Source organism: Anolis carolinensis, chromosome 4 (assembly GCF_035594765.1).
Source record: "Anolis carolinensis isolate JA03-04 chromosome 4, rAnoCar3.1.pri, whole genome shotgun sequence".
Taxonomy (NCBI): Eukaryota; Metazoa; Chordata; class Lepidosauria; order Squamata; family Dactyloidae; genus Anolis; species Anolis carolinensis.
Window position 1 is genome coordinate 55,166,617 of NC_085844.1, and position 14,441 is coordinate 55,181,057.

Here is a 14,441-nt window from a genome sequence, read left to right on the forward strand (position 1 = left end):
TAGTTTTTCTATATGTGAAGACTAGAACTTAAGAAATGCCAGAATTTTCCAGTTCGCAAGCCTTGAGGTTCCCCAAAAGCAATTCAGAAAGATGCAGGGTGATATAAAGATTTGAGCCTTAGAATATGACCAGGATGTGAATTCCCTCTCAGTCATGCAAACCCACTCCATGACATTGGACAAATCATACATTCTAGCTTCAGAGGAAGGCAAAGGCAAATCCCACATTAGAGTTTAAAAATCATTGGTATATGGAAGAACTTTAGATGAGATAGCTTGGTTGTGAAAAACTCAAACTGGAAGATATCATTTGATATATTTTTGTATAATTGCCATTGATCATGTTTGATCCTACATGAGCAAATATCTTCTAGACTGCACAGAAGTCAAAAGACATCTGTTAGCACCCTCACATATACAAGAAAGGGTAAAAAAAATCCAACATTGATATTCTCCAGAATGTGACAATGGTATAGGGACTTTGTGGCTTTGCAGTTGTCATCTATTTTCTATTTATTTTTTTAGTCAAGCTAGGGTAGTACAACCTAACAATCAAGATTGCTATGTGCTTAAATGTCATCATTCTTCATGCTGAACTTACGACGCATGATCCCAATTTAAAATACCACTAACAAAATATTGTTCAGATCAAGAAGCCCAATGAGGTTTTCTTTTTTCCTTTTACCTTATAGGTCACCATGCGATGTTGAGCAATTACAGTCAGTTTCTCCAGAAGCCCTCTTAATCTCTTCTGTGTAGCATGGGAGATCAAGTTCAGAACATCCGAATTAACTTCCGTAATGCCATGCTTTTTACCTGTGGAGGCAGAAAAAATCCATTACGTGTTTTAGTACTAGCTGATAATTGAAATAATTAGCACAGCAGGTATTCTGTTCCCCCTGGAAGTCATACCCATTATGAATAAAGGTTTGGGAGATTGTGATTTTCCTGGTAAAGTCACAACTTCAAAGATCTTAGACATTACATTAATAAAACCTAGCCCACAGCTTCAGAAAATAGACATTGTTTCACTTAGCCTCTAGAATCACTCTCCTTGCAAGGTCATTTGTAGGACAAAGTTAATAAGAATACAGAAATCAAGCCTTGTGGTTTGGAGAAGGAGAGAAACAGTAGCGGTAGAAATTAGTGCCATATTCTGTTAATTTCAGTAATTAAACAAAACAGAGAATTACATTTTGCCCCTTTTGACACAGTGCTTGTTAAATTCTGACATGTTAATGAACAGAGATGGTTTTTGCAACATACTTCAGGCATCTTAGTCTGAGGCCTTTCTGTACCCCTGCCATCCCAGCAACAGATGGAAAGATGACCTACACCCCCAAGAGAATTGCTTGGAAAACAGTGAACTCAATTAGGTACCTAAAGCAGTCCCCTCCCCTCTCTACTACTATCTCTGCGACTTGGTAGATGAGCTCTTCTTTTTGCCCTTTTGGCATCACCATCCTCTCTCCTCACTCCCGCTGGTATTCTCAGAGCATCAACACTAAGGCCAATTGCTTTTAGTGAAGCTCCTTGAACCCTGTGCTAAGACCATGCTTCACCTCTGCAATGCCCTCAAGTTGCACATACACTAATAAAAGTTTTCTCTGGTTGACAACTGACCTCCATCAGCACAGGCTTAGTGAGGTAGAGTGAATATTCAATTCAATGTCAGAGCAGCAAGTGACTTAAACCCATACCCAGAGGCATTTTCTTGCAACTGCACTCCCTCTTCTGGGATGTGATGACTGAAGGACACAAAATGTATGTTGATGCATAAAAGCTACCTACTTTGACATCAAAAATAAAATTTTAACTTAAAACAGACATGTGTGGCTCCCGTTTTCAAAGCACATGTCAGACAAGTCACTATTAACATCAAACAGTTGTCTTGCATTCAATTGGTGGAATGTGATATTTACCAGTTAAGTATTGGATTTAGACAGTACTATTCACTGGTGCAAGGTAACTTCACTCAATTAGCTTTCAAACATATCCTTACATTAAGAGATGTGGTAAACAAAATGAAAGCTCAAATATGATTGATAATAAGGATGACCATATGATTTATAACAGGGAAGATCTAGACATGGTGTCTGCATTAAATTTGAAATAAAGATGTGTCCAACTATGTTGATAAAAAGAATGAAGTTTTAAAATATTCAGACAATATTTTAATGTTGCATCCCTTTGGATTCTGTAAATTGGGTCCCATTGTTTCTTAGTGCATATGTTCCGTAATTTGTTTGTTTATTATATACACCTGTTTCGACAGGCTTTTGAGTTCTGTTGTTGATTTTTAAAAGGTGCTTTTAGGATGTTTTTAAGATGTTTTTAAAGATGTTTTTAAGATGTTTTTTAAATTGTTGATTTTAGCCAGTTCTTGTAAGCCGCTCCGAGCCCTAGGAGAGTGGCAGCATATAAGTTTGAAAAATAAACAAACAAACAAACAAATAAATATATTAATTTACATCCCAAAATTTTAGGCTGAGGCAATTTTAGGACCAATAGAGGCCTTCTTCTAAAACAAGACATATACACTAAATATCTCTTTCTGTTGCTTACCTCCCATTATCATTGGAGGGGAGGGGGAAATATGCCTGATCTCCATATAAGATATTGGGGGGGGGGGAGGCTTTTGCTGGAGAGATTCTGCAGCTTTCTAGGCTGTCCTTGAGAGCTAATGTGACTCCCTAACCTCCCAAAGTTGCCCCCCCCCCCCAAATAATAATGGTTCCAATACACTTTGTTCCAATACACTGCTGGTATTATCCCTAAACATGAAAACCATTCTCGCTAAAACAGAATACTTGCCTGGAATCGCAGTTTTAAATAATGTCAATTTCTTTGTGACACTGTTTTTAGAACAGACCTCCTCTCCATGATATAACTGTCCAGCTGAGAACAACTTATCCATGGTTTGCATTTCTTTCACCTGACAATAAGAACTGACCTATCAGACTAATGAGTATTCCAGAGCAAGAAACATTTTCAAAAATAGAGCTTTCAGCACTATTGGCTAGTATTTGTTACCTAGTCTGATAGCTACTGAGAACTTCTAAGCCAACCAATAGACCCTCATTCTCTCTGAAATAATTCTGGGAGCAATGGTCCCAGAGCCTGAATGCCTCTGAAGTGGCTTTTAGCAATGGTGGCCTTCTCCAAAACATTGCACAATGCTCAAGACGGTGCGCTGCATAGAGCTTTACATAGGGCTTTCTCTGTCCTATCATTAAAACCAATCCTGCAGAGTTATAGCACTCCACCCTTCCCAAATTGGAATACAGAAACATGGTGTTCTATTCAAAGAGCAGCAAGAAGGATGCAGTGATGTCAGCAAGCCCAGAGGCAGAACATTCCTTGAAACTATTGGCTTAGATTCATTTGCTGACCAAATCCTGAAGAAGAAGTACTATCCCATGGAGTTGCAAGAAGCTCAGAGGACCCAGGTAGTAATTATTCTTAGTATTAAATCTAGTTCCATTCTGAGACTAAACATGAAGTGTTAAGATTTCTTGGACAAGTTTCAAGGGCCGACCTGTGCATATTAACTACATGTTGGTTCCAGGAACTAGAATGGGCTGAGCATCAGCAAAACCGATCTGAAAATAATAATATCCAGTTTCAAAGTTTAAGATTGCACATTCTAAAGATCTCAGTTTCAACAGCATTAAGACAACAATTAGTTTCTCACTTTAACTGAACTGCTTGATTTCAAATAACTCTTTGTGCTCAGTAAAGATTGAGGACAGTACATTCAGAAAATGAAGTATCAAGGCTAAGATATGGGAAGTCTATGTTATGATCTGGAGTATTCTCCAAATTTAAGATTTCTCACCTATTTCTATGATCTTCTTCTGTAGTACATCTGAAGAAAGGAGGAGTTCTTCAGGACAAGACTGGATGACTGAACCAACTGCTTCAGAATGAGATGTCAATATGCATGCACTCTCTTCACTCAGATTGACTCCAGCCATAGAAGTAACATCATTGATATCATCTTCATCTCTACCAAACAAAAACACAACTTTCCTTATATCATGTATTGCTGTATAAAAAACAAATACAAAAATTCCATAAATTAACCACTTTTACCAATGGAAAGGTAATACCTTGCAAACTGTTCCTTAACTGTGTTGTCAAAGGCTTTCATGGCTGGAATCACTGGGTTGCTGTGCATTTTCCGGGCTGTATGGCCATGTTCCATAAGCATTCTCTCCTGATGTTTCGCCTGCATCTATGGCAGGCATCTTCAGAGATTGTGAGGTCTGAACAACCTCTGAGGATGCCTGCCATAGATGCAGGCAAAACGTGAGGAGGGAATGCTTATGGAACATGACCATACAGCCCGGAAAACACACCGCAACCCAGTGTTACTTATCTTTTCTAATCTACACTTCCTAGTTTAATGATTAGGTACACTTTTTGACTTTGGTATTCCCTTCTCTCCCTTAAATGTAGAAACAAATTAAGATTTCCAAGATGTGTAACCCTTAGAACATAATCAATATCAAGGGCTAAAAGTCTGAAGGCCAAGTTAAACATCAAAAAGATAAGAGTGGGGAGCAAAATCTAGAATGAGTGGGAGACCATGTCACTTGACATCATGCTGAGAAAGAAACTGACACTAAGTTTATTTGATAAAGTCAAGTGGTGACTGGAAAGAACAAATTAACTGTTGACCCCATCCACTCCTGCTTAACTCCACTGTCCCTATTCCAAAATAACAAAGTGAAAAAGAACTGTCAAGATATAGTTGTATCTGCATGCACTGTGTATTTTATCCTTAAGTTAGCATAGTCAGAAATAACCACACATTCCGAACTGAGGTGATATTGTGTAGCATCTACTACTGTTTAAGCAGATGTTAAAACAAGCTTTTGGGGGTATACTGCTTTCAAAATGCAGCTTACAAGAATACAGTACACATGAAAATACAATTTAAAAATCACAATAGCAGCTAGATTTTAAAAAAAATGTTCCACTGATCAGACGAGGTACTGTTAAATAGACATTTCCCATTTCTATCAGTAAATATTATCTAAACAAATATGAATTCAAAATACCTAGCGACATTTGTTCAAATCTATATTTTGGAAAGGCTCAGTAAAGGGTGATACATAAATGAAGGCATAGTGCTAATCAAGTTATATTTTTGTTAAAATAAAACACAAAAAGATTTACCAACATGTTGCTATAAACATACAGAAAAAGGAGAGTATTTAGAACTCTCCACAAACATGTGCTGAATTCTTACACCAATTACATCCTGCTTAAGAAGTCTATTAAACTGTTAAAAGTGCTTTCTGAGAAACACCATGTGGACTTTAACAGTCAAGTGGCTTTAAGTTAGTAGTTAAGGCCAAGTGCAATTGATTTTATGTAAAATTTAACATTCAAGTCCCGCCTAGATTAGTGCAGCCTTGGAGTGTCTCCAAAAAACCCAGAGGACCAAAATTCTAAAGACATTGATTTAAATGACAATAAAGCAACAAAATAAGACTAAAATCAGTCTATGAAATGTCTCCTCTAACATGTTGCATCATGGATACAACACCAAGACATTTAAGAGAAATGGATGAGCAAGCTAAGTAGGTTCCTGTCTATTGCAACATTTGACTGAAGAACCAAAAGAAAAGATTCTCCTTTTGGCCATTAAGTGTAGCAGGGATTCTAAACACTAGTATTACAAGGTGGGATTTTGGACCTATTTATTCATAGATCAGGGCACTCCACAATGCAAGCTAAGCCTCTTTTGCTGGATGTCTAACAAGAAGGCCCCGTTTTAGTTTTTTATTCATTTACCTATTTGTTTTGGCTTAGAAGCTTATTTTGAAATATCTAAAGTTTTGCATTTCCTAAATGACCATAAGTACATACCTTCATGTTGCTTACTGGCTTATGGTGAACTCATGAATTTCATAGGGTTTTCTTAGGCAGAGAATTTTCAGAATTAGTTTTGCCAGTTACTTCCTCTGAAATATAGCTGACAGACATAGGCTGTCTCCCATCCAAGATCTAATCTTGTGACTTTCAGGTATTTAGACTGTGAAGGGGGCATATTTCTCTATACAAACCAATCTTGTGTGCAAGCATAGTCATCCCTTACTGGACAAAGCAAAACAAAACAGATACAGACAAAGCAAGGGAATTGTGCAAACAGTCCTTAAAAGAAATGGATGTGTTCAAAGTCATTTCTTTCTACGACAATTATGTGCGCCCTTTTGATGTTAATAGCACATTGTAAGGGTGTCCCTGGGTAAGTAACATGATAAATTCCATACACCAGATGGAGGAGTTCTGGAGCTCTGATAAATAAGAGCTGTTTGATTTTTGTGTAAATGACACCAGCGGACAAGTTATTGCTTCCATATTCTTCTCAAAAGCATTGTTACTGGAAGTTAAGAAAGGAAAGCCAGCCCTGATAAACCAGTCCTTTAGCTGGAAGGTAGCACTGTTACTAAAAAAATCCCCCTACATTCTATTCTTCTCCCACTTGTAACCTATTTGTGTTGAACCTGGAAAGGTGTAAAAGGGGGAAGTAATCTGATGCGTGTCCAGCAGAGGCCAGATGTCAACCCTTCATAGACATCCTCTGGGTAAAACACCAATGTCCTAAGGGCAATCCAATAATTGGGTTGTTCCCTGGTTGGTCACTTACTGCAAGATAAACCCAGGATCTATAACTGAAAGCCAGTTGCCTAAGTCAGCCACCCTCCAGATCCCAGGAGCTAAAGAGGACACTCCAGGACTCTACCCTTCACCAGAAGGGTGCCAAGATGTATACAAACATTATATATTCTTCCCCTGCTACTTGCTAGTGACAGTCTATTTACAATTCTCAACTAATTATCACTGTCTCTCAGAGGCAAGCAAAAAAGCCCAGCTTTAAAAAGGCCCCAATTTGACTCATCTGGAAAATACCCCTTTCAATTTGGAGGAGTGCTCACTCTCTGTAGTATTGCTTCAGTCTGGAATTCATTTATTGTTATTATGTTTCAGACTAGCAGTTTTATTACTGTTCTTCTCTGGTGTTTAGATATTACTGGTGTAAAATACTCTCACTGGATCGTCTGACATATTCCACCCACTACAGAAGCCTCTTGTCTCCTTAAAACTCTTAATAATTTAGCATCTTCCCGTGTCCTCAAGTATGATCTAATCATATCTTTGAATGGCATCTGCAGCAAGACCCTTCTGGTCTTCCAATTTCATGCATCTTGTTCAGTACCGTTATCAAACAGGAAATCACATGAACTGCACAAGGCTTCAGCACCCTCTGCTGTTCAAACGCTGGCTACACACTTTTAATTCCATTTTAATTACTTCATTGTTCTAAAAATAAGGACAGCCTGTGGGATGTCAGCCAAAGGCTGCTAATCAGAATCTGCATGAAGCAATTTAAATGTAATGTAGGATTAGGTAGATAATGCTATCAGATATTAAGCAGCTATTTTACTTATTTGACACCATTGTCTTTTTCTACACCTTTAAACAGCTTTGTAAAAACAAAACTGAACAGCATTATCCAGATGCACATCGGAATCAGAGCTAATTCCTATATTTAAGGGCATCTTAATTTTTTTAAAGCATACACTGCACAGAAAACTAATCACAGTGCTCCACAGTATACTACAGTATAACCAAAAATATACCTTTGTACTCAATACTTATTTCTGTGATCTGGTAGGAATAGGTATGTTCAATTCCTCCCTACATGACATAAATCTCACAACAGCAGCATGTGAGAGAGACCCATAGACTTTGCATATGATTCACAGGCAATGCAAAGAACTAGTTTTCATCAATTTGGACTTTCCATCTTCAGTGTGAAGAAAATGTTACTGTTGGCTGTGTGTGAAATTCTAGATGTTTGCATGAGAACTTCACGCTTTAAATAGAGTAGTTTCTACAGTTAAAGACTACAGCCAGATAGAAAATGTATTTTCTTTCTGAAGAGTATGAAAGATCAGTATCATTACAGTTGGCCTCCATATCCACAGATTCTGGATCCATGGATTCAACCATCCAGTTTGGAAATATTCCAGAAATAAAACTCCTAGAAATCAAATCTTGATTTTGTCATTTATATAAGAGACACAGATTTACTACACCACTCTATATAATAGAACTTGAACAAGGATCTGAGTATTCACTGAAGGACCCAGAACCAAACCTCAGTGGATACCAAGGGCCCACTGTAATTTTCAAAGAATCTATGTGGTAACCCTTTGATAAAGCAGCAGGTGCTGGTAACTGCTGGGAGTGCTGGATCTTTTGCTACAACTTAGCTGAGTAATGTCAGCAGAAGCCTTTTACACCATAGTTAATGCAGCATATCTAACCTGGTTGTTCAAAGCATGAAATATCTTTTTGACTGTTTCCTAGGAGTGGAATGGAATAGAGGATTAGCATTACAGAAGCTGTGTCTCTGACACCATTAGAATATTGTGCAAGATTATCTATCTCTAGGTGTAGTAATACACTTTGCCACATGAGAAATGAGCACCAATTAACATCTCCAGCAGGAAGGATTTTACATAAAATGTGTATATTCCTTAGATAAAATATGTACTTTAAAGCTTTTAGAAAAGCATTTACATAAAATTCACAATACAATGGGCCATTAGTATCTGCTGGAATTTGATTCCAAGAATCCCCACATGGGTACCAAAATCTGTGGTCATTGTAAATTAGTGTCATGTATTTTAAAATGGCAAAATCAAGATTTGCTTTTTTGATTTTTTTGTATATTGTCAAGTCATTAAAAAGGATGGCTGCCTGTTCATTTATATGAAAATAAATTTTTATATAGCTGTATGCCAGGTTTGTTTTGTGTTTTCACAACAATATGAACTTCTACACAAAACTGACCCTTTTCTGCTGTTTTGTACAATTAGAACAGATTGTAGCACAAAGTAAAGAGGTAAGTCTGGGGCCCAATACAGGAAGGGGCAGAATACAGCCTCTTCGTATTCAAGCTTAGAGAAAGGTATTGGGTTAAACCAACTACATAACCACTGTTCCATCTTGTAAGACAACGGTAGACGAAGCAAGTTCTCTGGATGTTGCTGTGTTACAACTCTCAGCTTCTTCACCATTTGGTTTGCTAAATGGAGTACATAACTGGTATAGTCCAGTAACATCTGGGTGTCAGGGTTTTTGGCTCACGCTCGATCTTTGAAACCTTCAGAGAAGCCATGACTGGTGGCAACAAGTTGTGGAACTTCATTCCCAGGAAGGTTAGGCTGGCTTTCTTCATGACTACCATTGAGGTATTTCTTTTCATGTCAGGAGCAACTTGAGAAACTGCAAAGACGTTGCCCAGGGGATGCCCAGATGTTTTACCATCCTATCGGAGGCTTCTCTCACGTCCCTGCATGGGAAGTTGGAGTTGACAGATGGGAGCTCACTCCGCTCCCCGGATTCTAACCGCCGACCTTTCGGTCAGCAGTCCTGCCAACACAAGAGTTAACCCACTGCGCCACTGGGGTGCCTACCTTCCAGGTGATTACTCTGTTTGTTTTGATGGATCCTTGTGGACGAGTTATGAGGTAAGGGCTCTTAAGAGACTTCTGCACTATTCTTCTTTCTTGGAGCTCTTCCAGACAGGAACTATATCCTAGGATCTGATCCCAGATTTCCTGTTTATTTCAGATTATTTGGCAGTTCAGAGTCATATGATCTAGTTTACAGCAGAAAATATGGGTTCAGATCCTGGGATATAGGGCCTGTCTGGAACAGCCCTTGCTTTTTCATGGATATGCTTTGAATGCGATTTCCTGCTTCTTGGCAGGGGGCTGAACTGGATGGCCTATGAGGTCTCTTCCAACTCTACTATTCTATGATTCTATGATATTAAATATATGTATGTTTTTTAATATATTGGCAGCCTTTATTTGTATTTGTTTTAAAATTTGTAAGCCACCTTATGTTCCAGAAGCTGAGAAGAAAATAGAATGTAAATAAAACAGTGGACAATAACACCTTCAAATACTTCTGTGTTATCTTCTACATAGCTGGGTTTGCCACAAGCTTTTCACTGCATCCAAAGACTCACAGTTCTCTCAGGATGCAAACACTAGGTTCTTTCCAATAATCAGAGACAACTAGAACGTTCTGTATTCAGGTGCATTATGTTAACAAAATTTATATCTTCATTAACCTTATGAAAGATCCAGGAAACACTACACCAGATCTCCCACCATATAATTTGTTGGCCTATCTCAAAGAACAGAATCAGTAGGTCTGGAGTTTTAATACTATTAACGGAGCAAGTATTTACTAGAAGACCTTACAAAATGCATCACATTCAGAACAGATTTGAAAAGTATGGAGAAGTCAGTCAGAATGGAGTTCCCTTATTTTCCAGGGAGTGATTTTAGAAATAAATTCAATAGGACTCAGTGAAAGACTGCCTTCATTATAGAATAACAACTGTCAATAGAACGTGAAAAATAGGATGCATTTTCCTTAAAATGTTTGAATATTTTAACAGGAATGTGTTTTTATTCTATTCTATTATGGAGCAGAATAGAATGTGTTTTTATTGTATTCCTTTATGGCTGCCTTGGGTTCTGTATTGGGAGAAAGGCATGATAAAAATCAAATAAATAAATACTTGTGCACTTTTGTAATAAAATGTAGAACTCATTTTTTACAGTGCTGATGGTTTAGATATTTGTTCAAGTAATTTTATTCAGACTACTGATTCAATTTCATTCATGTAAGAAACAATTACTTCTGCATTTTACAATTCTTACAGACAGTTCAAAGAAAAAAGAAAGCTAGGAATTGCAATCAATTTGAGTCCTTACATATTGAAGATTTTGGTTCAAAATGCCTCTATTTTAATATTTGCGTATTTGATTTACCTTAAATTGATGCAATCAATAAAGTTAGCTGATTAAACTATTCAATCAATTAGGAGCGAGACAGCAGAAAGGTCCATGTACGTGTATGAATGAATAAATGAATGGATGAAACCAGCTAGGGTTATCAGCAGCTAAATAAAAGCTAGGACTTAAGGAGCATAAAGCTTAATCAAGCTGCAAAATGTTAATATCTGAAACAGCTGTCAGGGCAAAATTCTGAGGCTTTTCCCCTTCATTAGCACTAGAACATTGAAACCAAGGAAGTGAGAACACACATCAGAAATCTTAAATATTTATTGAGGCATTTCTGTTGCTGTTTGCTCTCTTTTTAAACTGAGGCTTCCCTATAGCCAAACAAACTTCCGACTGTTTATTTTTTTACCTGAAGGATGTTGTTCCGTTCGCTCTTATTTTATTTCTCTGAACAGGAGATGCTTGAAGCGACAGAATTTTGTTTCCTGGCAGGGTAATTTGTTTCACAATGCAACCTAAAAAAAACAAGGATGAACAATCCAAAGCAGAAAGCAAAATCCAAGATGACATTCAATGCATAAGCGGAAGAGAGATCTGAAAAGACTGGGTCCAGTTTTAAAATGAAAGCAGCATATTTGTGTCAAGGTCACACATCCAATTCTCACTTGCATTGTCTCTATAGATATTTTACCAAGACATGGACAACTGTGCTACTCTTAATATCTAATGTTTAGTACCTCTTAAGACTCCAAATGCAGTCAAAGAAGAAAGATGGCTTTTTAGCCTGAACATTCCAATAGCACAGTTTTCATAATGGTTGTATTCAAGCTACCCCACTCCTTCACTTGTAATTTTTTTATTGTGTTAGAAGCGACTTAAGAACATACTGCAAGTTGTTTCTGATATGAGAGAATTGGCCATCTACAGAGACGTTGCCCAGGGGATGCCCGGATGTGTTACCATCCTGTGGGAGGCTTCTCTCATGTCCCCACAAGCTAGAGCTGACAGACAGGAGCTCACCCCATCTCACGGATTCAAACCAACAACCTTCAGGTCAGCAGTCCAGCTGGCACAAGGGTTTAACCTATTGCACCACAGCGACTTGTACGTGAGAATTCTCCAGAGTAGAGATACTCAAAAGTGTTATAGGGACTGGTGTTCCTCCACAAGTCAGTCGAGATAAATATAGTACCACTACCTAACACATATTGGGGGGGGGGGGGGGGTCTTTCAAATTAGATAGTTTGAGGTACACAGCCCCAAAGGATTTTGCAAGATAATTATTTGTAGAGGGGTTAAATAGCCATGCGTGTACTGCACAAGATTTGTGTGCCTTTCCTATAAAAGACCACTCATCTGTTAATGAGATATTGTTTTCCATCAATATTCAACAAACTACAACTGGAAAGATGCAATTATCTTTCCATTAGGTACAATGACTGGGAACAAGGACCACAATGTGGCTGACCCCATTATCATGGCAGCAATTCAGCAATATATGAGACAATGCCAATCTAGCATGCCCCTCACCCTTCATATAAACACAACACACACACACTTTATACAATTTTGTGAACTTCACAGTTCATTTATCTCCTCTTTAGCAGTAACAGCTGTTGAGCTCTACCATCAACATGCTTTTGATCACTTTAAGAGACGGGGAGACCAGCACCTCTCCCCACCCCACCTCAAATTCATGAAAATGTATTTCCTCAGTTAAAAGAAGAGAAACATGACTCTTCTTCTGCAATTAATTCTAACCCTGCACTATTCTACAGTGCTACTGGACACTGCCAAGACCAAAATGGTCTCAATAAGGGTTATTTCTTAACTAGAAAAGTCCCAATATAACTGGGTTTCTCCATCTATCCCACCTTACTGCTTTATGTCTCAACACCAGCATATCGATTTACTTCATCTGAACAATGACATCATGTCAAACCATGCTTTAAAATGTTAACGAATAGAGTGTGTGAAATGAGAAGCCATGGGTGCAATGAATCAACCAGAGACAAAAAAAGATTCAAGTCATACCAACAGATATGGTTTCTACCAATGATATTTATGAATTAACTAACCATGGTTACAATCACTGTTTCTCTTACAGAGATATGACTAGTACTAATCAGATGAGAAATGAAAGTTAATCAGTTCCTATCAAGCCATGATCCTTAATATAAACTATGGGTTGACATGGGTTGGCAACCTGTGCTGGACGGGGTTGCACTCCCCCTGAAATCACAGGTCTGCAGTTTGGGGGTCCTCCTGGATTCAGCGCTGACGCTTGAGGCGCAGGTGTCGGCGGTGGCCGGGGGGGCCTTTGCACAACTCAAACTTGTGCGCCAACTGCGACCATACCTCATGAAGTCTGACTTGACCACGGTGGTGCATGCCTTAGTTACCTCTAGACTGGACTACTGTAATGCGCTCTATGTGGGGCTTCCCTTGAAGACGGCCCGGAAATTACAACTGGTCCAGCGGTCGGCGGCCAGACTAATAACTGGGGCGAGTTACAGGGAGAGATCCACTCCCTTGTTCAAGGAGCTCCACTGGCTGCCGTTTATTTTCCGGTCCCAATTCAAGGTGCAGACCATCATTTATAAAGCCCTAAACGGTTTGGGACCCATCTACCTTCGTGACCGTATCTCCTATCATAAACCTGCCCGATCCCTTCGATCGTCAGGGGAGGCTCTCCTGTCACCACTGCCAATATCTCAGGCCCGCCTTGTGGGAACAAGGGAGAGGGCCTTCTCTGCTGTGGCCCCCCGATTGTGGAACTCACTGCCCGGTGAGATTAGGCAAGCCCCCACACTAGCAGCCTTTAAGAAAGACCTGAAAACATGGCTCTTCCGTTGTGCCTTTGGAGAGTAATCACTACATACATCCCTTTTGCTGCTCTCCTTCAATATTTGTCCTCCAGATCGCACCGCCACTTTATGATCCTGTCCTCTGTGGTTTTTACTCCTACTTTTCCTTTCTCACCTCGAGTTTTAATCTAGTGTTCATGTGGCCCGCCCTTGGTTTTATTGTTCTTTGATCTTGTTTAATGTAGTGTATATTTTCTTTGATTGTGTTGTTTAATGTGCTATGATTTGTTGTTCTATTATATTTTGTTATATTGTATTGTTCTGGGCATGGCCCCATGTAAGCCGCCCCGAGTCCCCATTGGGGAGATGGTGGCGGGGTATAAATAAAGATGATGATGATGATGATGATTATTATTATTATTATTATTATTATGGCTTCAATCAGACCAAGAATACAACTATACCTGAAGGAAGTTGGTTAGTATGGATAACAGTATTTAAAGGCATTTTCCCACTTGCTTTGTTCACAGAAGAGAGTGCAGAAGCCTGCTGAAGTGTGCTCACTTTTTTCACGGCGTTTCCTGATGCCTGCTGGACAATCTGGGGAAAAAAACCAAATATAACAGAAGACAAATATGAAACACCGTGTTTGAAAAAAAGGTAAAATCATGTATTCCTCCAGATTTTATAAAACTATAATTCACAAATATCCCTCATCATTTGCTATGTTGGAGTGCATCTCCCAGGGCAGCTGAAAGTTACATTCCAACATTTGAAGGACTGTGTG

General features: G+C 38.8%; 1 protein-coding gene across 1 annotated transcript in view; it reads right to left on the bottom strand.

Moving 5' to 3' along the window:
- Positions 1-14,441, bottom strand: part of taf4b (TATA-box binding protein associated factor 4b) — a 94,923-nt gene that overhangs the window by 42,521 nt on the left and 37,961 nt on the right. The window contains exons 8-11 of the mRNA XM_062980433.1: positions 14,119-14,254; positions 11,257-11,362; positions 3,839-4,008; positions 686-816 (exon numbers count right to left, since the gene is read on the bottom strand). Coding sequence (XP_062836503.1) covers positions 686-816; positions 3,839-4,008; positions 11,257-11,362; positions 14,119-14,254 — 543 coding nt within the window. The remainder of the gene's footprint in view (positions 1-685; positions 817-3,838; positions 4,009-11,256; positions 11,363-14,118; positions 14,255-14,441) is intronic.